The sequence below is a fragment of the Lactuca saligna genome, chromosome 1, assembly GCF_052625555.1.
Source record: "Lactuca saligna cultivar CGN05327 chromosome 1, ASM5262555v1, whole genome shotgun sequence".
Lineage (NCBI taxonomy): Eukaryota > Viridiplantae > Streptophyta > Magnoliopsida > Asterales > Asteraceae > Lactuca > Lactuca saligna.
This window is the reverse complement of record NC_136417.1, coordinates 40,152,930-40,178,157: the sequence shown is the minus strand read 5'-3', so window position 1 is coordinate 40,178,157 and position 25,228 is coordinate 40,152,930. Positions and strand designations below refer to the sequence as shown.

Here is a 25,228-nt window from a genome sequence, read left to right as displayed (position 1 = left end):
TGCGCAACACATACATGATGAAGAGCGGATAGATGTTACAAATACAAGAGCGGTTGTTAATCGAGATCCAAACATGACTTATTGGTATGTGATTACGTTGTGGACAATTGTCTTTATAGTAATGAGTAATTCGAATGTTATTTCCATCTAAATAAAACTATATTTTTACATATTAGTAATTCTTTAGAGGTCCGCTTTGATTATTTTAAACAAAAACATTATGCTAGAGGAATAATGAGTTTTAGTAGTATACAAAAATATATGGATACACTTAGATATTTGGGATACGGTATAACCTTTGATGCATCCAACAAGTACTTGGAAGTATATGAGAGGATCATAATGGATTATGTAGATTGGTTTTGCACATGTGTGTATGAGGCTTATTATAAAGAATATATGTGTAAACCTATTGCACGCGATATTAAGAGATTATATTTGGCTCGTGAAGAGAGACATGGATTTCCAGGAATGATTGATAGCCTTGATTGTACGTATGTGGCATGTGAAAAATGTCCAAATACGTGGCGCGGTCAATCAACTCAAGGTGATATAGGAAAGCCAAGTATAATACTAAAAGTTGTTGCATCTCAATGATATTTAGAGTTACGGAGTCTAACAACAATATTAATGTTCTTGGCCAATCCCCTATTTACAATGATATTTGGACCGATAAAACACCTGATATGTCGTTCATGGTGAACGAGCATTCTTAAAATATGGTTACTATCTTTGTGATGTGATATACCATGGTTATTCTACATTTATGAAAGCATACTCGGTACCTCAAACTAAAAGACAAAGTTCTTTACAAAAATGCATAGATCAACTAGAAATGATATCAAGAGGGAATTTGGAGACCTTAAGCAGACATGATATGTAGTGAAATACGTTTCACTATGTGATATAGATAGAATTAAATGAATGATAAATGCATGTATGATAATACATAATATATTTATTGAAAATGAAGGTAGAACAATTTACATGTATGATCAGAATGACGTAGTTATCCTAATTGAAGAGTTTGTACCAAGGACTACTGAATTTTTAGCATGAGTTGTTGACATTCATAACAGTGAAATGTGTTTTAATCTTCGAGAAGATGTCGCGGAACATTTATATCAACGAAACATGAACGGATATTTTTTTTAATGTTTTGAATATTTATGTTTGTTTGTTTTTTTATTCTAGTTTTTTTAAGTAATGTATTTTTTTTAATTAATGTAGTTTTTTATTGAATGAAAACTAGTAAAAAAACATTTATGTTTTTATTGTATTTTTGAACAAATTTTTTTTTAAAAAAAATGATGTGGAGTTGTGTTGTAATGATATATATACCATAGATCTAGCGGTTGATGTGGTGATATGTGACACTCACCACTAGAATTGTTAGTGATGAATATTATGGATGACCTTAGGGTGAAAATACTCCAACAAGATAAAAATCCCTATGATTCGGATCAACATCTTGGTATGAATTAAGCCTAGACCAATGGTATTCTTTGCATTTAGAATGATAATCATATCAGAAATTAAATATCCTTATACTTTTCTTTCTAATTATATCGATACCAATTTAAAATGATGACAAGTGTCCTAAAATATAATTAATTTTATCAAAATACAACACTTGTTACTATTTCACATTGATAGCAAGATAAGTAGGAAGAAAAGATAGTTGATATTTAATTGTCTATATTTGTTAGGCGCGCAAGAAACTTGCATCTCCTTTTCCTTTTATAAGATTCTTAGGGTGTGTTCGGCAAACCTAGCTGGTAGCGGGTAGCGGTTAGCAGTTAGCGAGTAATTGGTGGGTAGCTGTTAGCGTTTGATTTAGGAGCGTTTTGTTGAAAACTACTCCATGTAGCTTTTGATTTTGGAGTGTTTTGTTTAGGCTAAAAGTTAAACATTACTGTCGCCGAACAATGTTTTTTCTTTTTTACTAGTGTTTTCTTAGAAGGTAGAAGCCAGATGCTAGGGGTGTTGATCGGGTAAAATTTTCGGGTTTCGGATAATTCGGGTTTTTCAAGTTAAAGAAATTACCCGTTACCCCGACCCAAATTAAATTCGAGTAATTTGGGTAGTGGGTCGAGTTTGGGTAATTCGGGTATTACTATATATATATATATATATATATATATATATATATATATATATATATATATATATATATATAGAGAGAGAGAGAGAGAGAGAGAGAGAGAGAGAGTCAAGATCAAATAAGAAGGAAATTTTTGGTAGGAAGGTAAGAAGTTTTTTTTCTACATATTTTTTTCACGAACAAACAAAGTGAATCATTAGATGATTCACAAGAAAAAATTCTCAAAAAAACATCTCGATGATTCATTTATATAATGATTTTGTTGATATTCAATAAAATTGTCATAAAAATGAATTATTTCTTAATTTACTTAAAAATGAATCATAAAGATGTTTTTTGGGGAATTTTCTATTGTGAATCATCTTACAAATGAATCATCTAGTGATTCATTTATTTTGTTCGTCAAAAAAATATGTAGAAAAAAAACTTCTTACCTTCCTACCAAAAAATATTTCTTACCGGATCTATATCCTATATATATATATATATATATATATATATACACACACACACACACACACACACAAAGGATGCATAAACAAAGTTATTCAAACTTTGAACATTGAGATTTTTTTATCAATAATACTTGAAATATCAAGTAATCTTTTAATAGCGTAATCTAATATAATAAGACGTTAAAAAAACAAATACTTAAAGATCTTATTTTAAAAGTTTAAAATGTTTAAGATAGTTGTAATCATAAGTTTTGCCATGTTCTGAATTTTCGTCATGATAATGACTTTGTTAGTTGCAATAAAAACTATAATTTTGAAAACAATTAAGTTTTAAAGGAACATGGTGATATATAAACAATTGTTTTTAATATTGTTAATTTCATATTGCCATAATAAGAGAGATTCATGTTTTACAGTAATGATAGTTAGTTTAAGCGTGATCAAATATTTGCTACAGAGTAAAAGCTCTACGAAAAAAGAAAAGAATTTTTAAAATAATTCGAGTATACCCGAAACCCAACAACCGTACACTATACCCTACCTTAAAAAAATTGGGTTACCCGAATACTCGAAAAAATTTACCCATTATCCGATTTACCCGATACCTGAAAAAATCGGGTGGGTAATTCAGGTATCGGGGATTTTCGACAGGGCTATCAGATGTTCCCAAACGCCGCGTGTCGAACACGCCCTTAATGACCTGGTGGATTTTTTCCCAGAAATAGCAACACTTAGATTTAAACTTATTAAGCAGAAACTAGTAAAAAGTGATAGGAATTTTATTAAACATAAACATCAAATTTATCAACCAGTAGTTTCAAATGTAAGTTTATATTTTCAGTGGGAGCTAGAAATTTTTATATGATAGTAAAAACATTATCAATAAATATTCTATATAGTCATTATATTCAGGACATTAAAAAACATTATATTATTTTTTAGTTAGAGTACAATAACATAGAACATATTTACAATTTTTTTTATATACATAAAACAATTTTTTTGGGAATGCTGTAGTATCTCCAACGTCTCATGTGGCTCCGCCATTGGATATTTTTATTTAAGTTTTATCCATTTAAAAACAATAGATTTTAATTTTTATATCTTCAATTTCCAATTTAATTGAAAATAAAAATTCATGATAAAGATACAAAAATCAAAAAATATTTTTTTAAATGCATCTAAACCACGAATTAATTTCATAGATATTACTTGCAAGAAAGCGTATCAGATAGTTGGGAAAATAAATTCCACGGCTATCATTCACAAGTTTAAACTAATTCCAAGGATATTACGTAAGTTATTATCGAAAAATAACAAATGTTGCGTATTTTTATTTTCGATTTTGATGATTATTTATGATATTTTCTGAAAACCATGGACAAAATTAGGAGGATAATATTTTGATTACGACTATAATAAAGAATCTTTCTGTCTGGCCCATTCAAGTCATGATCTTTCCATTGAAGATCCATGGGCTGTTTGGTAATTTCCACTTCTTCCCTGGCAGCAAAATATATACACGCCCTTGTATATATATGTATATATACGTTGTATACACGATTTTCATACACTCTGCCCATCTCTCTCTCTCTCTCTCTCTCTCTCTCTCTCTCTCTCATCTGGTGGGGCTACAAGGGTTCATAACTTTGGCATTAGGCCTGCCTTCTCTAATCACCACTCTTGAATACACTATACAAACACAACGGAAAGTAAAACGTTAAAGCAAAAGAAGAAAACAATTGGAGAGATAAAGAGAGGAATTCGAGGAAGAAGGAGGGTTTTTTACCTTTTCTGGTTGAAGAAAAAGAGAGAACAAGAAATGACTACTCAAACACAGGTACAAACACAGAGGCAATCAAGCGAACAGCTTCAGACACTGATGCAAGCTGGACAAATCTCCGGCAGCTTAAGCTTCAATGGGTTGATGACCAAAGAAGACGAAGAGATGTCTAGGTCTGCTCTTTCTACTTTTAAGGCTAAAGAGGAAGAGATTGAGAAGAAGAAGTTGGAGGTTAGGGAAAGGGTTCAAGCTCAGTTGGGTCGAATTGAAGAAGAAACCAGGCGTTTAGCCAGTATTCGTGAGGTTTGCTTCTTCTCTTTTTACCTTTTCTGTTTCCCCAATTTTTCATATACCTTACAGTTTTTCTTTAATTCTTCAATTTTTCGAGAATTAAAATTAGGGTTTCAGAAATCGAACCGGAAAAAAATCTCTTTTCTACGATTTTCTTATACGTGATTGAAAACTTAACACGTTCGTTTTACTGGATGAAAATTTAGGGTTTCCTGTATACTGTTTTTTAGAAATCAACCATTTTGTTATCGTGTGTTTATATGAAAGGAATCTGCACAAATTTGTTGGATTTTGGGAAGGTAAATTGGGGGGTTTTTTCATGTACGATTTGGGGAACAGTGTTTTCGGTGTTCTTCTCAAAAAATTGAAACAATAATGTCGGTGAACGATTAGTACTTCAATTTTGACTCCTTGAGAATCGAATTTTGGGGAAAGTAAAACCGGATTCCATCGAGCTTTCTCTCTGAGTATTTTGCTCATCAATTCTTCTTTTTCAGAGTAAAATTCAACTGAAAAACTTGTTTGATAGATCTATTTCAATAAGGTTTCAACCTAACCAAAATGGATCAAGAAATCAAATCTATTTAAATTCCGATTACTTTCTTTTTTTTTTGAAAAGAATCATTCGGCCTTAAAGCTTTTAATCACTTATATGGTCACACCCATGTTATATAATTATATCAACAAGCACTTGAATTCTTCTCATCTTTATGATTCTTTAATTTGAAGGCAAAAAGTCATGTAAAATTGTACCATTTTTGACTCAAAACCACATTCAATTCCTGCATTTTTGGTATCTTCCTATATCATACAACTCCAAATATCTATCATATAACAAGTTCCATTAATCAATGGTGGGACATAAAGTAGTTGTGAACTTAACAAATAATGATATAAAGTCTTTATGAAGTTATACTTACAAAAGAATGAATCTTTATTGTCCTTGATTTTTAAATGTTAACACATGGATGTCTATGCTCTATACCTCTCTATCTTCAATAACTCACCTCACATCATTCCCCTCATTCAAAGACATCAAATTACATTACTACCCCCAATACCCAAAAGGGTTTACGTTTACCCCATTTCCAAGGGTATCATCAAGTTTCCATGTGGGTTGCCTTCAAATTTATTAAAAAAAAAAAAAAAAAACTAAATTATTTAATTATTTATTAGGAACTCGAAGCCCTAACAGATCCGATGAAGAAAGAAGTTTCAGTTGTTCGTAAAAGGATTGATACTGTCAACAAAGAATTGAAGCCACTCGGACAAACTTGTCAGAAGAAGGTATAAAATTGGATTCCCGTTTTCCAAAATTGTCACGAAATTAAAAAAAAAAGTTATTTAATTTTTTATTAATTTGTTTCTCGATTGCTATTATTTATAGGAGAGAGAGTACAAGGAAGCCCTCGACGCTTTTAATGAAAAGAACAAAGAAAAAGTACAACTCATCACAAGATTGATGGAGGTTGGTATCTCAAATCTCAAGTTTCCGTTAAAAGTTAACAGAATCTTTTTTTTCCGTTTGGAATCAAGTCAATTAACTTATACATCTTTGTTTAATAAATTATTAAGCAGTTGGTTAGCGAAAGTGAGAAGATGAGGATGAAGAAACTTGAAGAACTGAGCAAAAGCGTTGAAACAATACAATAAGTTTAATGATGATGATGTGATGATGATGATGTTGATGGGGATAATCTAATTAGGGTTTGTGTGAGATTTTATTAAAAAAAGAAGACGTTTTATCTTCTTTCTTTATTTACTACGTGTTTTATATATTGGTTTGGTTTAAATTTGTATGCGTTTTGTTTTTTTTTTTTTTTTTTTGTCAGTTTGTATTTTGCTGATCTAGGTTTGGAAATACATTTGTAAAAACAGGTCTGTAACTAAAATCATGTCTCAAAGAACCTCTTTTATTTCGATTAACCTTGTATGTCTTTTTATTTATTATTTTGTATGAATTTGGCATTAAAAAAGGTTGTATGTGTAATGTGTTTATAGATAGATAAGATGAATGGTTGATAGTGAAACAAGCCTTGTGAAGGGTAAGTTTAGTGGTCCAAATGATTACTGCAAGGTAGTGGTACTACTACTGGACCAAATTATTGTATGTCTCCTTATGGTTGCATATGACAATATAGGCCCATGTATATATATTTTTTGTGCAAAATGACAACTGGCTACTTGATATTTCCACATCTTGATCTATTGTTGCCATGTACAAAAGCCATGAATATTTATGGTTTGCTTAATATATATCATATCATAAATTTACAAGTTAGGGAGTGTGACATATGTGAGATAAGGTTTTCGATAAGAGGTGGATGTAAGGTAGGGGACAAGAGGTGGTTATTAAACTTAGAGAAATCGGTTATCTAGGTTTTTTTTTTTTTTTTTTGGTAAATGGGATTTTGAACATGTGGATATGGGATGGAGGTTATAACACCTAGGAAAATTGGTTATATGGGATTTTGAACATGTGGATATGGGATGGAGGTAATAAAACCTAGGAAAATCGGTTATATGGGATTTTGAACATGTGGATATAAGGTGGGGAGACATGTGGAGGTTGTTAGACATATAGGAGAATCGGTTTATATGATTTCTTTGGTATACAAGATTTTGAGCATATCTATATAGGGTGGGGAGACATGTGAATAGGTTATTAGACTATATGGGTTCATTGCTAAACTAGATTTTAATCATGTGGATATAGGGTGGGGAAACATGCCGATTTAATGAACTTAAAAGAATATCAGTTATATCTAGGTTCTTATGTAACAAGATGGAGGTATATGAGGAAGTTGAGGCAGATCTATAAATGTCCTCTAAGAAAGTAAGAAGTATATACATGGTAGGGAAACAATCAAAACTTATTAAACTTGGAAAATCACTTATCTCCGGTTTTTTGGTAAACATGATTTTGAACATATGGATATAGGGTAGGGAGACACACCAGAGATTTATGAATTTAGGGTAATCACGAATAAAAATATTTCAAAAATTAATTAGGGTGTCTATATGATAAAATGTGATCTCTTTAGCCAACCCTATAAATGGGTTCTTTGGTAAATGGATATAGAACATTCTACAGTTATCTAAGTTATTTGGTAAACAAGATTTAAAGCATCCTACCAACAAGTGCAAGAAAATGTCACTATAGTAATCTAACTAGAATAAAAGTATTCATTAAGTAACACGACTAACGCAATATTATTATTTTGGTGTTATCTTTAACATAAAGTTTATATATAATAATCACTAGTTAAATGTTAAGTAACCTATTATCTTAATTGTCTTGAACACCAAACTATTTTAAGAATATCTAATATTAAAATTTTGTAAAATGCAAGATAATTTGTTGCCATGGTGTTTTTTTTGGTATTTAGATAATATAAATATGGTTGGACAGTTGGGAATCACTACAACCACCGGATCCTACCCGCCTATGAAAAAATTGGAGGTTTACAATAAGTGCGAACTGACATGTGAATGGTGGGCATAGGACAAGCTGGAGGACAACATTCCTACGTTACTTTAATCACTTAATAGAAAAAAGAACCCCTTGCTTTTGTAATTAAATGCTTTTTTAGTCCCTCTGTACAAATACAAGAAAGTTCGATCGACAGTTGTGATTATTCTTTACTTTAATCACTTTATTCAATGCTAAGCCACAAAAGGTTGGAATTACCACATGCATTGGTTGTAGCATACAAGTAAAATATTACACTGTGAACGAAAGAGCATGTTAGTGTTTATTATATTAAATTAAATTTGGACAATAATTAATAAAGTTATGTTATGTGGAGTTGTATAAATTTGTTTAAGTTCAAGACTGATCCCAAACAGGTTGTTAAACTGTCCCCAAGTTTGATGCACAACCCGGATATGAATATTGAATAGGATCGGATATGTCTTAGATAGTTAGATGGGCTAACTCTAATTAAAAGTAGGTAGTGTGGTTGTTAGATAAGGTTTTAAATGACGAAATATTTGTAATATTAACTAATTTATCGGTTAAATTGTGTTCCATGTATTATTAAACATTTATGGTTTTGTACATTTTAATATTTTACTATAGTTGTTTGACATATTATTAAAAAGAGTCGAGGTTATTGAGATATTTTTCCTGCGTTTCATTCTTTAAACTGGGAATTTATAGTCCTTTTATCCAACAATGGCTACGAACTCCTGCACGTGTCAGTATACGTACAATAACAAATTCATTCAAGAGACTCGTATGAGTTTTAGAGCATCCATACTGGACTTGTTTTGGTCAAAGGTCTTTGGTTTATTAAGAAAACAAAGAATATGAGGCTCATATCAAATAACATTAAAAATGGGGATGACAAGGCTCTCTCTTTTAGGCCCGACCCAAAAGCAAGTGCAACTTGCTCAATCACACATGGCCTTCGAAAACTAGATGGCGGGAATATTAGTCAATTACATAGTGAAGACCAAAGGAGAGAGTACCATGGATATATCGAATGATTCTTTTTAGCGTGTTCATGTGGCCAACACATGAATCATCCATGTGCAAACAAACCTATTGGACATCATATGTAATATCCGGTCTTGTAAATGTAAGATACTGAAGGGCCTCGACTAAAGTACGTTAAAGAGTGGGGGTCACAAAAAGCATCCTTGTACAAATGTCTAACTTGGAGTTGGTATCGACCGGTGTTTGTGTAGGTTTGCATGTAGACATGCCCGCAAGGTCAATTATTTCTTTTGCATATTGAGTTTTGTGTAGAAATATATTGTTATCATGGCATGTGATGTCATTCTAGAAAAATCACTCAATTGTCCAAGATTTTTCATTATAAATTCATTCACAATCCAAAACATGAGAGAAAGTGCTAATATTTGGGATGGGGTGGTGATGATGTGCCGTCAACATATAATAAAAGATAGGAAACATCAAAACCGAGTAGGTAAAATAAAAAGAAAGTGATCACATCAACTATGAATAAAACTGATGGAGACATAATCTGAAAATCGGGTGTACCAAGCTTGTGGGGCTTGCTTGAATCTGTACAAAGATTTTTTTTGAGAAAATAAACATGGTTAGGCCTTTTCATGTCATGGAAATCCAAGGCATGATGCATGTAAAGGGCTTCTTGTAGGTTGTCGTGTAAAAATCCATTTTTAACGTCTGATTGTTGAATAGGCCGTGATCTAGAGATGGATAGACTGATGACGGTTTTGATAGTAGTCCGTTTAATAACCAGACTACAATTTTCTAAATATTAAATACCAACTTGTTTGAGTGTCTATCATCAACAATGCAAGCTTTAAAACTTTCAAAAAAACATCATATTTCATATTAGGTTTCAAAATCCACATGGAATGAATTACAAACACATTTGTCTTGGGACAAGAAACCATGCCTTATTTTCAACGAGAATTAAATTTATCGACACATTTCCAATTTAGGTTAGATAGAACATTCTTATGATTTCGAGGAGTGGGAGAGATAGAGCAAGAAACATACATATTAAAAAGAATTTTGGACTTGGTTATGTCCATAATAATACATGTTAAGATGGTCAACAACACGTGAAAATGGTGTTTGAATTGATGGTTCTTGTGTTTGTGTATTGTTTAGTGGAAGTTGTGATGGGGTGGAGGGGATGCAACATGGGTTGGGGAAGGCTAAGAGGGTGTAAACGATGGCCCATGAGAATATGAATGTTGGGCTAGAATTGTCAATGGGGTGGGGATAGAAGACCCGGTGGGTTGGGATTGCGCAAGGGATAACCAACACCAAGGTCAAAGGTGGGCTGATGAAGATGTAAGGGTCAATGACAAGTGTCATTCTTATTACAAGTGAAAAGATTTGTTTGTTGAATATGACATGTACCAAAGGGCTTCTAGCCTAACGGTATCCGGTGTTGCGCAAGTCAAGGGTCCAAGTCTCGCAATGGACATAGATGGAATAATTTAGGATTAGTATAGTATATTGTTGTCTCAAAATAAAAATAATATGACATGTCATGAAATGATTATCTTGTGGATGTGTAAATTATAACATTTAAATCCATGGTGGTTGGCATAGGGGGCATTGGGGGGGGGGGGGGGGGGGGGGGGACAAAGTGGACATCTGCACATGGCTCAATTTTATATTATTATATATTTTTATTTAAAAATCAAAACTTATAATAATGATAAGGGCTCTTTTTTTTTCTGGCTCGTCCTGGGCCTTTCAGGATATTTAATTCTTCAGGACCAGCCATGGTGGTTTGTGTACAAAGGAATGCATACATGGTAGAACTTTGTAGCTTGTTTATTGGGGTGGTAGGTATGAGAAGGATTCGAATGACATTATTTATGGCTCATATGTTTTTTTCGACTTTTTATTTTGCGAGGAAGTGTGACGGCATGATAAACGAAATGTGATGCCATTGTTTTGACAAAACGCATGGATCCATAAATCATTGTATACGGTGCCATTATCACATTGGAGTGTCTTGATGTTTTTGATAAAATAGGTTTTGATGAAATCTTAGGGGTGAGAAAAATTGAAAACTTGTGACTTTTGGCCAATTAGAAATTTGCAAAGGAAGTTTGGTAAAGTTATCAAGAAAAAAGGCATTGGGACAATGTCCCCCGGGACTTAAGGCCCTGTTTGATAAGTGTCTTTCCAACCCCAAAAACATCTTTTCGGCCGAATGGGTCGGAAAGACCGTTTGATTCACATAAAAAACTTCGTTTTTCCCTGTAAGATTGGGCTTTCCAGCAAAGCCACAAAAAGAAGTCTAAATGGAAAAAAAGGACGCCTTGGACATTTGTGCCCTAACAAAAAAACCACATGCATTTGGTCGCTGCAATCTTCGATCACCCCATCATCGGTTCTATCCACCTTCCATCGCCTCCATCTTTCGTCGCCGGCCAACCTCCTCCCGCCAAGCAGCCCACCACTGCCCCACAGCTCCACCCCAGAGGTTTCATCTTCTCCTTTTGTCGATCAATCAACAAGATTCTTTTTTCCCACGATCCATCAACAAGGGTTTTCAATTAATCTTTCTTTTTTCCTGATTTCGAAATTATGAGTGAAATCAAAATCAAAACATGTTTCTGTGAACAAGTTTTTTTTCTAGAATTTGTTATTTTTTAAAATTTGTGCATTATACTTGTTTTTGTCGTTGAAATCGGAATTAGAACATGTTTTTGTGGTTATTGAAGTATACATTCATGTTGTGGTTATTAGAACCTGTTGATTTTTGTTCAAATATGTTGATTTTTGTGAACAATATGCTGTTTTTTGTGAATATATATGTTGTTTTTTGAACATACATGCTGAACTAACTAATATATATGTTGTTTTTTTTTTTTTTTTTTTTTTTTTTTTTTTGTATATATATGTAAAATTTTGATTGTAAATGTTGTTTTTTGTATATATATGCAGAATTTTAGTTATAAATGTGCTGTTTTTTTTAACATACATGCTGAAATGATGAACATGTATGCTTTTCTTTCTGTATATAAATGCAGAAATTTGGTTACATGTATGTTGTTTTTTATACACATGCTAAATTTTGGTTATACATGCTCTTTTTTGTTTATACATGCTTAATTTTGGTTATATATGTTGTTCTTTTTGTATATACATGCTGAATTTTGGTTATATATGCTATTTTTTGTATATAAATGTTGAATTTTGATGCTGAATTTTGGTTATATATGCTATTTTTTGTATATAAATGTTGAATTTTGGTTATATATGTTTTTTTTTGTAAATGGATGTTGCCTTTTGGTTTTATATGCTGTTTTTTTGTATATACATGTTGATTTTTGGTTGTATTTGTTGTTTGTTATATATATATATATATATATATATATATATATATATATATATATATATATATATATATATATATATATATATATATATATATATATATATATTGTTTTTTTTATTATAGACATGTCACAAAGGAAATCTAGAATTATTTGGGACCAAAGTTTAGACAAAACTTTTCTTGATGTTTGTATCCATGAAGTAACCACTAATGGTCGTGAGGGTAATGCCCTCAAACCAAATTCATGGAAAGTTGTAGCCGAAAAATTATTAAAGGAACACAGTTTAGTCGTTGACTAAAAACAGATGAGAAACCACTAAGACTACTACAAAGGAAGTTATCAAGCTTGGGTGAAACTTAAAAGCAAAACCGGAAATATATATGATCCTTTAACAAATAAATTTAATTTGACAGACGAACAATATGAGACGGAGACGAAGGTAATATATATTCGTCTAATTATAAAACAAATAGTAAAAATATGATTATTTTCTTTTAATGGTTTGATAATTTCAAAATTTTAAACAGTTGAACAAGATTGTAGGAACTTTGAAAACTGTACCCCTCCTTTTCCCTATCTGTGCACCAAATTATTTGAAGGTTTAACCTTTACCGACTTTGATAGTTGGGGGCCATCTTCTACACTCCCCCTTCCTACTCCTGAATACACTGAGCATGGCTTTGATGAAGTTCAATGCACCGAAACGGAAACCCCTGACTCAACCCAACACGTAGCTGCAAGTGAAGAATCCTCCGGACATTCAAAAAATAGGAGAGTAGGTGGAAACAAAAGAGTTGGTGAAAAAAGAGAAACGCAAGGGCACTAAAAGTTGAGGAGGAAATCATCAAGTTTGCAAGGACGCTTTGGAACAAAACCAAAGAAGTGAAATGGATAAGGATATATATATATATATATATATATATATATATATATATATATATATATATATATATATATATATATATATATATATATATTTTATTTATAACAAAAAATTATTAATTCTGCTATAATTATTATAACATAAACCAAAACAAAAGAACGGTAAGACAATAGATAATTTTATATAGCTAAAGGAATCGCAAAACTCTCATGACCTTATCTAAAGCAAAATTGTTCAACTTTTAGCCTTCGTTAGTTCTTCAACTCTTGTTGCCTTTCTTTGTTTTTTACTAAGAAATATACTTAGGAGACAAAATTCTTCGAAAAGAAAATAACAGTAATCATTCAAATATTCGATAAAAAATTATAAATATAAAAATAAAGTTTTATAATTCAATTGACTAAATCAAACGTCCAAATTCAAGAAGGAACGATGCCAGTAACAATGTAAACTTATGATTATAAACTAAAATATAAAAAATTTGAATTATAAATAAAATGAACTCCATATTTTAATAAATAAGTAAGTTTAGTTTCCTATTAATAAATGTCAAGATATTAAAATTCAGCATTAATATTATATGTCGTTTATCATGCTAAATATGAGTCTATTAATGCTCTATTATAAATTTTAAATTTATTACTCTAATTACATTAAATTAATAACTGATAATTGATTCTTCATTTCAAATTTCACATTTTAATTACATTAAATTAATAACATTAAAATAAAATAAAATAAAATAAATATGTATTATACAATGATATAATTTCATGTATTTATTTAAATCAATGATTATAATTTTATATAATTAAAAAATATCTCTTAATTAATAAATTATTTACAATAGTTTATTTGAAATAATTGATTAATAATTTTAAGTTTTACTATAAAAATATAATTATTTTTATAATATGGTTCTTACGGGTTATAAACTAGTTAAATAATTAAAATAAACTATATAAGACTAATATGATAATCAGCCTTAATGGTATTTATTTAAGTATTTATTTAATGAATGATATTTGTGTGATGCGTGGCTTCAATTTGAGGAATATAGGATGGAATAACCTAATACCAAAATAATAATAATAATAATAATAATAATAATAATATATAAAATAAAAATAAAAATAAACGCATTGATGACATTTGGTTTCAATCTAGAACTAGGAACATTGATTGACAAGCGCTTTAATCATCTCACTTGTAGCCTCTTCTTGATTGTATCCTCAAAACTTTTATATATCGAGGTAATACAATATATTTTAAAAAAAACCAAACCACTAAACGACACAGGTCATGTGCGGTCGCACACCCGACACATGCTTAAGGTCGGCCCTGACATTATACCAGTAGCGAAACCAGTAATTTTGATATAGGATACAACATTGTCAATATATTATATGTAGTTATTCAATATCGAACATTAAAAAACATGTTATAATCTCTTTAGTTGGAGGTATAATAACATAAAACATATTTACAAATAATATTTAGGGCTAATGAAAGCATGATATCAAGCTTAACCAAATTAGGTCCAAATATAGTTTGGTCGAAACCATATGGCTGCCTCAACAGTCATTATGCTGGTGTTCTTAGACAACAACCATTAAGTCATAATTTTTTTCAAGCTCCTCAACAAGCATATGTCTTCAACGTTGCACCGTACCAACAACATCTTTGTTCAGTCCATCAGCCTATGGAGCGCCTCAAGCCTAGCCAATGTTCATCCTTCCTAGCCCAGCGTCCCATCTCCATCCGGCTCGGCCCAATCTATTTTCTCAGACCAACAATAGCCTCTCGGTCAACCCAACTTCACTCATAACAGGCCTGCTAGCTTCAACAATATCTCACTTCTACTCGTCCAAATATTGCATACGTGATTCAAAAATGTCTTTATATGCATGTTCCTTGTGAACCTCATTGCTTTGCTCTCAAGTGTATTCTTCGCTACCTTCATGGTACCATGTTTCATGGTCTTTACATACATCCATCTCATTTCGATCGTTTGGTTTCTTATTCTGCTGTTGATTGGGCGGGTTGTCCTCAAACTCGTCGTTCTACTTTTGCGTTTTGTGTCTATCTTAGTGATAATCTTATCTCTTGGTCTTCCACGTATCAACATGTTGTTTCTTGATCTAGTGTTGAAGCCGAGTATACGGGGTAGCTAATGTTGTTGCAAAATCTTCTTGGCTTCGCAACCGCCTTCTTGAACTGCCATGTCCCTTATCTCGTACTATAGTCGTCTTTCGTGACAATGCCAATGTCGTGTACTTGGCTTCTAAACCAGTTTAGCACCAACGAACCAAACACATGAAAATAAAATTGCATTTTGTTAAGGGACACGTTATAGTCAAGTGTGTGTTTTATATGTTTCATCTACTCATCAGTTTGCTTATATTTTTACAAAAGGACTTCCTACACAATTATTATTTCTAGACTATTCTAACAGTTTAAGCATTAGTGACCCCCTGCTCAAACTGAGGGAGAGTGTTAGTTTATGTTTATTTATTTATCTTGTATAGTATAGGGTCCTTATTGTAAATACCGTATACTCAGTTGTACTATTTATACAGATGAAATATACATAAAGTCTAACGGATATTTTCACTATCAAACTATCACATTACTGTCATAGGTTTTTTTATTGTTAACAATATTTTAAAAATAGTCTGAAATGAAAACTCTAGTAAAACGTGAAAAACTTATCTAAAACAGATTCAATTTTAGGGTTAAAAACTTAGAATATGTTTTTCTTAGATGTTCTAATGTTGTTAGGGTACATTCGTTGTTTTTGTTATATGTTCTTTATTGTTTAATTGCTAAATACATACTATGCAATGTGATTTTCATACGTTGAAAATTGAAGAATCAATCTAAAATCCGAGTACCTAGTTTGAAACATGAATTTGTACCATTTCTTGGTGAAGTCTCAAATCCACAAACAACAAAATCAAAGTTGAAACTAAGAAAGAAATCATAAAGGACAATGATAATTAACTCGAGAAGAGATAGAACTCGTAAAGATGAGCTAGTTCATTTTGAAAAGATACTTATTTCATATATGTTTTGTTTATGTCTAGGTGATAGTGAACAGTTAATGCAATGTTTTGAGTAGAACCTTCAACCTTCAGATTAACAGAAACAAAACCTTTGTTATCCACATGTTCATATACAAAATCATTTATAATACATTCCATTTAGGTTTGCAGACACATAACCTTTAGTATTTAAATTAGTAGACGCAAAAACATTTATATAAATCTATCCGAGTTAGCTAATTGAAGGTTCTTTCCATTTTGGTCCAAAGAAAACTTTTTGCCAGATATAAGGGTCTTTTTGAAAATAAATGTTCAAACTTTTAACTAATAGAAAACATCAAGAAGCACATAAGAGTACATAGCAAGGTCATTTTAGACCCAAATGTTTGTCTAAAAGTATAATAACAAACACAAAAGTTCAATTTGGTACAAAATAAGTGATCAATCACCACTAGCACAGCCTTTGCATCCACAATGCACACACTCTATCACCTTTTCCTCCCTCAGATGTTTAGGCACTCTACAAACACACGTTGTTTGAAAGTTGTGATCACGTGGTTGAATGCATCTTAAACAGCAAAGTCTTTCATATCCAGCCTGAAATCATGCATGATCATTGTGGTTACAAAAATGACATTCATAAAAGCCAAAGGCATATAGATAGCTTTTAAGAATCATGAAAACTGAAGGAAAAAACTAAATAGAAAATCAGTTATCTATCTTTCTTGCCTTTTTCCATTTTGCAATGATGTTACGATCAGCATACCCTTGATCCAAGCAAAATTCATACAGTTCTGGAGAAATTTCCTTCCTACGATGATAAAGATCAAAGACATAGCGACTTTTCTGGTGTGCAATTTTGAAGATTGGCCACAGGGTCTCACATTTTCTCTTCCCATCATGTGGATCGTTCTCAGCTGCCCATATAAAAAGGGAAGAAAAAGAAGATATTGTTGTTAAGACTTTAAGAGCATTATAGCCTCTTGGAATTTGCAGAAAGTGAAGTAGTTGCATATCAATGTGATCAGATAATGAAATTATTGTAATTTTCGAGGGAGTTTTACCTTCTCTCATTTTTGCCTGTAATTCGAGAAGAGTTGGTTCTATGAATTCCCAGCCCTCGGGGTATTTCACGCGGTTTGTCTTCACCTTAGGCATGTTTACGACTGCAATGATTATTCAGTACCATAAGTAAACACAACGGATTCCATAACTAAGATACCAGAAGAATTTACTATTTATCTACTGTAGGTTAGGGACAAAAAGCAATTGGGGGTTTCAGATTCAAACTTAGGGTTTTCAGAAATCAGCTTCAAATTCACTGTAACAAGTTTAAAATAACATATAACTTAAATTTTGAATAGCAAGATTCTAATTTATAGATCAGAAATAAATAAATCGGGAAACATTGGAGGAATCGACGGTGTAGAAGTTCTCGAAAAATTGGAAGGAATTCAGAATTACTTGTTACTGGAAGAGGAGACGTTGGGTGGAAGCAGAGGAAAGAACCTTCACCGGAGAATGTAGAATCGGAGCTGCAGTTATGGTCGTGGTCGTGGTTGCTCTGCCGAGTAGAGTCACCAGACGATGATTGTGTTATAGGCGATCTTGAAGATGAGAATCAATACATGCGGATTGAGGGGAAGAGAGTGAAGGCGGTTTATGTTCAATTTCAAAACCCAAACTTTCAATACCGTTTTAACTTTTAATGGATTGACCCGTTGATCCATCAAATGACCCGTTTATTACAAATTTTGAGTCAGTAATTTTTTTTTTTTTTTTTAATATAATCATATAATTTATTTTTAATGAATGATCACCGTAACCCTACGTATTCTATTTTGGCTCAATAATAATTAGGTTTTTTTTTTTTTTTTTTTTTTTTTTTTTTTTTTTTTTTTTTTAATTCGACTGAATACATGATCGATTGGTTCAAGTAGTTGAACCAAACTATTTAGAAAAACATGTTGAATCTCAAGATTCCCGGATGGATAATATAAGGTTGGCCCATCAAGTTTTTATCAACGTATGTGGATTTTTAATAATATCATTCGTTAATCGTTATGGCCATTTTTATCTGACCAATTTACTTTTTTATTTTTTTCCAACATATTATATTAGATAAACTTTCTAAACCAAAAAGAAAAAAAAAAAATTAGACTTCAGTTATCATTGATCAGAATCTTTATTATTTTTAAAATAAACTGTGTAATTTACTTAGTTCGTAAACAATGATGGGAAAATAACTTAAAACGGTAACGAAAATTTTAAAATATACAAAAAAGATAATTGTTTTTTTTCACAAAATATCATTGAACCGGTTATTATAGATAACCATTAGGTTACTTTATTTCTAAAATGTTCAAAAATTATCATTGTTGTTTTTTTAGTACAAAAAATACCATTAAAGTACAGTATTTGTATACAAAATCTCAACAAAATACACATATGTTTAAATAAAATCTTCTGGTAACTGGTTACTTCAGATAAATGGAAAAGTGACTTAAAAGCATAATGAGATTTCCAAAATGTTCAAAAAATACTGCATTTTTTGTTAACTTCGTTGTTGATAGATTATGTAGAACACAATCACAAAAGATCATGCATTGTCATATCAGTTCACAACAGTTGTGCAATCTCTTTCATTCCCTCACTCGATTATTCTTGTGGTAATATAAGAAGTGAGTGTGTAATAACATTAGTTAAATGTTTTTGCTTCCTAATCGCATTATATGCCACAAACCTAAATCATATATACATTATATAGATACACCTATTATACATCAAGGTTAGCCGTTCATTAGTGTTGCGTCACAAGAGGGACACAAAGGAGAAACGAGTGTGACATTATGTCATGAGAATTCCTAAATGTGGATGTAGAGAGTAGGGGTTGGATTTAATTCTCCGAAACCAATAAGAGATGAATGATCAGGAACATGTGACTGATTTGATGATGATTTGTAGTTAAAGTAGAGAAAGAAGCACATATGTTAGAGCGCTTGAATAACTTGCATCCTAATCGATGGATTATTAGTTATGCGTTTTTCTATGATTGTATTTAGATACAAACTGATCAAGCAAGGGAACAAAAGAGAGTGCATAGCTTGTGTGAATTGGTACAACGATAAATGATCTCCGATGACTGCTATTTATATAATCAGGAAACAACAAAGTTCACAAAAGTGCTCTTATAAACAATGATATTTTTTGAATATTTTCAACGTTTCAATGATATTTTTTGTACTAAAATATATATTTTGTTGGTATTCTATGTACAAATGGTATATTTTAATGGTATTTTGTGTATCTAAAACAAAGATATTTTTTTAAACGCATGCGGACTTTGTTGGTATTCATTCTCTATATAAAAAGTATACTTCAATGGTATTTTGTGAACTAAAAAAATAATTAACTTTTTTTACATATTTTGAAAACTTCGTTGCTTCATTTTCCTAATAATTGAGTAACAATTTAGCATTTTACAAAATATTGTTTTACATTTGATTTGGTTGATCAAATATACAGTTGTTTTTTCTTTTTAAATCGTGAAGATGGTGGAAGTGGATGCAAATGGGTCTGAAATTTCATAATTCTAAGCAATAGTTTGTACAAGTGCGCCGATTATCGATTACAAAACTCGGCCAATAACTTTCAACTTCCACAATCTTAAAATAACTCAAACTCCAGACCCCCTCCAGAACCCCCATTATAATCCAAATACTTTTTCGCTTTCTCTAACGCCGCCGCCTTAGACACCGCCACGTCATACGCCTCCGGCAATTCCGGTGGAGACGCACACCGTATCAAAGCCCAATTCAGCCCATCAAAAAACGGATGCCGTTTAATCTCCGCCGCCCCTCTATGAAACCCCAACCGATTCTCCGGCTCTTTCGCCAACAACCCTTTAATCAAATCCCTCGCCTGAAAACTAACCAGCGGCGTTTCCGGAAACCTAAGACTCTCCAAAACAACATTCGCCAACGTCTGATCGTTCCCAGGACCTTTAAACGGCGTTCTCCCGTACAAAAGCTCGTATAGAAATATCCCAAACGTCCACCAATCAACCGCACTCCCATGTCCTTCTCCTTTTATAATTTCAGGCGCCAAATACTCGTGTGTCCCGACAAATGAATTTGACCGAGCCTCCGTCGGCTCAGCCACCATCTGTGGAAGTTTCCGGCGTTCCCCGGCGGGGTCTGGTTTTGTTTTCCGACCTTTTGGTGGTCGGAAACATGAGACTTGAACCTGACATGTGGGTTTCATACAGAAAGGATCGATACAACTGGAACCAGCACATGGACCCGACATCCTAGGTGGCTCTGTGGGCCCCGGACCCGAACCCGGACCCGTTGAAGGTGATCGGAGGAGAACCGGGTTCACGGAGCAACGAAGAGAAAGGTCAAAATCAGTCACCATGATGTGTCCATCTTCTCGGACTAAAATATTTTCGGGTTTTAAATCTCGATAAACAATCCCAAGCATATGAAGGTATTCAAGAGCAAGAAGGACTTCAGCGACATAGAATCTACATTCAATTTCAATGTCTATTTTAGTAAAATTGGTAAAATAAATAATGTTAAGTTGAAATTGCAGAATGCTAGAACTTGCATACCTTGCAGCTTGTTCATGAAAGAATCTAGCGGGTTGTTTCTGTCTCAGGACATGAAGATCGCCACCTGGACAATACTCCATAACCAGACACGACAAGTTTTCAGATACAAAATGAGCGTAGAGTGTAGGGAGAAACGGGTGATCAAGAATGCTTAAAATCTCTCTTTCCATGTGAGCTCTGGGCATTTTTTGTCTTCTTTCTAAAAACTCATTATCCATGATTTTAATGGCAAAAGGGTAATTAGTCCCGATTAATTCAGCGAGATAAACAGTACCAATATCCCCACACCCGAGTTTCTTCAACAGATTGAAATGTCCTAACCCTAGAAACCCGTTTTGTTTCATCATATGATTAATCGCTTGCCATCTTATGTCTTTTGACATGTGAGGTCTGTTTATGATAATACACCCACTGAGATTTCTGTCTTCACTTATGCTAGTACTTGAACTGTATTCACAAATGCTGCTATTTGAGCTTTGGGTGAATTCGCCTTTATCTTTGTATTTTGAGTTCTTATTGCTTATCAATGTGATGGTGGAAAGTGGTGATTTTGAAGAGTCTTTATTCGGTTGTTGTTGTTGTTGTTCTTTTTTGGATTCTTTCATTGTACAGTGGCATTTTTGGCATATTAGATTGGTTTCAGGAGATGAGGTGAATTCTTGCTTTGACTTTTTCTTCACGAGGTTCTTGTTTCGAATTACAGTCTTGACTACACGAGTTGACTTTCCTTTATAGCGTGACTTTGGGGTTGACTTACTTGGTGTAAGATTATTCTTTATAATGTTAACTTCGGAATTGACTGATTCCGATGAAGTTTCGGTTGGAATACACGAAGGTGGAGAAGGAATGGAATTCTTTTCTTGTATTGGTTCTTGACTACTTTCCGATTCCGGTACGAGTAAAATCTCATTCAGCTTTTGTGGAGGTTTTACTTTGACACTAATTGTTGACTTTTCAAGACTCGGAATCTTTGCTGAAGTTCTTGATGTGCTTTCTTGATTCATGGAAGAAACGGAAACGGAACCGGAACCGGAACCGGAATCAGTGCCTTTAACAAAGGACTTGTAGAAATCGGTCAACTTACCGGAATCGGAAAGAGCGGGAGAGCCTGGAGGCATTGAATGTCGTTTGATGGCAGCCATTTCTGAAGCTTGAGAAATACATAAACCCCGTAAAGCTTGTTTCAAAGACACGGGTTCGGAATACCCGATTCCGGAGGAAGATGAATAGCTCATTCTCATTGGTTTCTTTGATGGGTTTTGGTTTTTTCTTGGTGTGTTGCCACCTGTTTCATCTGAATAACTGGAGCCATTGAATGAAGTTCTGATATTGATACCTTCAAATAGCTTGTTGATGTCATCTTCTATATATCTACTGTACCCTTGAGGCTTTTTCTCTTTCTCTTTTGCCCTTGATTGGTGATAACGATTGGAATAATCACTCACTTTAGGTTCATCATTTAACTCAACAATCTCGTGTGTGCCATAAAGTGAACCCATTTATTGCAATGTTTGCCTCAATGTGATAATTACACAGTGCAATGGGTTAAGGGGAGAATCCAGGTATGAAGAACATACTATTAGAATTTTCTAGGAAAAATATATGTGGAAGGAATCCTGCAATGGGACCAATGGAAAGCAAAGTCAGATAGATCGCCTTTTCTGCTTTTTTTTTTCATCATCATTTAATGTTATAAAGAATACCAGCACAGCTCACTGTTACGAAAAGAACTCAAGAAAATGAAAATGCATATGAACAAAGAAAAGGGTCCTGAAAAGTGCTTTTTAGCTCCAAGGTCCCCACAAGGAGGATTCTTTCATTTGCTTTGAAAATATATTGAAAACAAGATCAACAATGTGAAAATGGTGCACGTTTTAAGAGTGTCATAGCAGATAGTTTGTTTCTACTCAATTCCCTGAAGTATTAGGGTTTGATGTTCGTTTTCCAGCTTAATTCCAGGTGATTAAGCCATTGGGTATCAACATTTCAATCAAATCAAATATGCAATACATCGATAGATATGCAGCAAAATATGTGATCTACAGACTACAATCTAGAAAAATCTCGAGAAACCATTCACAATAGGCAAGCAGTATCTTTCTTATGATTCGCTCTGGGAGATCAAAATAGATTACTAGTTGTATATACCAAGAGGAGATCTACTGAATTTAAATAGCTTCTGTTTTGCCATTTCATCCGATACTTACCAAACGAAAACTCGAGAGCATAAAAACAATCGAAAACGAAATCTCACTTTAGCAACTGTGTATCAGAACCATAAGCACAGACATTAAAGCTAAAATAAAGCATCAAAATCAACACTAGAATGCACAGCGAGCCAATTAATAGAAAAACTTGCCTTCCAATTAGTTGATGTATCAAGCAGATTCGCACATAGAAAGTAAAGATTTAACAGTTAAAACAGATAAGATAAGAACGATAAAAATAAAAACATTGGGAGTTCAAACGCGGAGTTTTCGATGGGAGGCTGGGAACAAACTCCGACATCTGATATTAAATAAGTTTTAAGTACAGAAAAAGAGATAAAAAGTGGATCGAGAGTAGTTGAGCACTTACATCAGTTACATGAATATTACGAATGCAGATTGAGACTTGGGAGATCTAGGGTTGGATTATTTGTTGAAATGAGAGAGAAAGTGTTCTGTGAGTAGAAGTGGGAAATTGAAACGCTAGGTTAGGGGTTTGGAATCTGAGGTAAAATCGCAGAGCATCTGTGGACTGTGGTAGCAGATGGGGGGAGTGAAAGGCCATGTTTGAGTGTGATGGATGTAGGCGTATAACGACAGTATCCGATTTGGACGATGGACCCTCAACATCTCTGTATCTGGATCCCTATCAAACACTGTTTGGGTCCCACTTCCTTGGATGAAAATGTTAGATGTTAAATGCCTTGCCTTCCTTATTCCTTGAATCTCGTTAAAATCAGTCATTTATAATTTTTTGTGTTGGGTTAGATGTGATAAAAAAATTTTTTTTCAATAAAACCATATGTTTAGCTGCTTCCTAAAAATAAATGAGAAAATGACTTTGGAGAATTCAAAAAAAATATTATTTAAGTTGTGTTTGATGTCCAAAACTAGCTTATGCTGATCTCCTTGTTTATTGGTGACATGACATTAATTGATATTTTTCTCCTTTATAAATCGATTCAACGCTTCTTCATGAACGAATGATTTCTTTTTCTCATATGATGGCTTCTTCTTCTACTAAATCGATGATCTCCAACTCAAGGTTACACATTTCAAAGATATATAAGATATTTGATGATGCAAACATTTGTAGCTATAGGTACGCTTCTTGAATTTGGACATCAACCATGCAGACTAATCCTAATAAAAAGTTCAAGTTTTGTCTTGTAAGTTTAACATAAAGCTTTATCATATTCTTCTCATGTATATTTGTTTGATTATTTGATTCATTTTTTGTCTTGTAAGTTTAACATAAAGCTTTATCATATTCTTCTCATGTATATTTGTTTGATTATTTGATTCATTTTTTTAATATGAAGCTATTTATGGAAATTTATCCCCTTGGATCCTTCATATTCAAAATATTAATCACATAACAATCTAATATATAGGAGGACATCATAAAGCTTTCAAATAAGCTTACTATTCGGTTGGGACAAACCCTAAACTTTTTTTTTCTAGGATTAGTCTTCGTATTCAAAAAAAATGAATCAAATAACCAAGCAAATATATAAGAGAATGACATAAAAAAATCTTTCAGTTAAGCTTACCATGAACTTTTGATCAGGATTAGTCATCATGTTTGATGTCCAAATTCGAGAAGGGTACTCACAACAATAAAGGTTTGCATCATCAAATACCTTTCAGTGTCTTTAAAATGTGTGAGTTTAAGTTCAGTATCAATGATTTAGCAGAAAAAGAAGTAATAAGAGGAAAAAAAAAGTCATTCATTTATAAAGAAGCCATAAATCAATATATAAAAGATGAATATATCAATTAATTTTTTGTCACCAACTATTAGGTGGAATAATTTTGTTCCTATAACGGTCAACGTTTTTGTTTGGCAGTTAGTTATTGACCGTCTTCCTATTCGAGTGAACTTAGATAAAAGAGAGATTAAGGTTGACTCATCTTTGTGTCCTATTGTTCTAGCTATTTACAATATGTTGATCGTTTATTTTTCATTTGTGATTTGGCTTGTGAGATGGCAAAGAATGCGGGTTTGAATGCACATGGATATTCGTTAGTTTTCGAACGTCACAT

At 32.6% G+C, this 25,228-nt stretch overlaps 3 protein-coding genes across 5 annotated transcripts; 1 reads left to right on the top strand and 2 right to left on the bottom strand.

The window, feature by feature from the left end:
• Window positions 1-4,126: 4,126 nt before the first annotated feature.
• LOC145033752 (uncharacterized) lies at window positions 4,127-6,559 on the top strand. 2 transcript variants are annotated; one of them, XM_078982299.1, is made up of 4 exons: window positions 4,127-4,645; window positions 5,810-5,920; window positions 6,021-6,101; window positions 6,209-6,559. In XM_078982299.1, exons 1-4 carry the CDS (start codon window positions 4,382-4,384, stop codon window positions 6,284-6,286), a joined length of 534 nt encoding a protein of 177 aa, XP_078838425.1. In that variant the 5' UTR covers window positions 4,127-4,381; the 3' UTR covers window positions 6,287-6,559. The 2 variants fall into 2 exon arrangements, with proteins under 2 accessions (XP_078838425.1, XP_078838430.1); XM_078982304.1 differs by having other exon boundaries at window positions 4,130-4,645; window positions 6,212-6,559.
• A 10,099-nt stretch (window positions 6,560-16,658) lies between these two features.
• Window positions 16,659-18,047, bottom strand: LOC144997449 (protein BUD31 homolog 2-like). 2 transcript variants are annotated; one of them, XM_078957362.1, is made up of 4 exons: window positions 17,828-18,047; window positions 17,428-17,529; window positions 17,093-17,280; window positions 16,659-16,960 (listed from the first exon to the last, which is right to left on the bottom strand). In XM_078957362.1, the coding sequence occupies exons 2-4, from the start codon at window positions 17,519-17,521 to the stop codon at window positions 16,805-16,807; spliced, it is 438 nt and encodes a 145-aa protein (XP_078813488.1). In that variant the 5' UTR covers window positions 17,522-17,529; window positions 17,828-18,047; the 3' UTR covers window positions 16,659-16,804. The 2 variants fall into 2 exon arrangements, with proteins under 2 accessions (XP_078813488.1, XP_078813496.1); XM_078957370.1 differs by having other exon boundaries at window positions 17,873-18,047.
• A 1,877-nt stretch (window positions 18,048-19,924) lies between these two features.
• LOC145033738 (serine/threonine-protein kinase D6PKL1-like) lies at window positions 19,925-23,814 on the bottom strand. Its single transcript, XM_078982292.1, has 3 exons — window positions 23,553-23,814; window positions 20,976-22,591; window positions 19,925-20,888 (listed from the first exon to the last, which is right to left on the bottom strand). The coding sequence occupies exons 2-3, from the start codon at window positions 22,472-22,474 to the stop codon at window positions 20,030-20,032; spliced, it is 2,358 nt and encodes a 785-aa protein (XP_078838418.1). The 5' UTR covers window positions 22,475-22,591; window positions 23,553-23,814; the 3' UTR covers window positions 19,925-20,029.
• Between the last annotated feature and the right edge of the window lie 1,414 nt (window positions 23,815-25,228).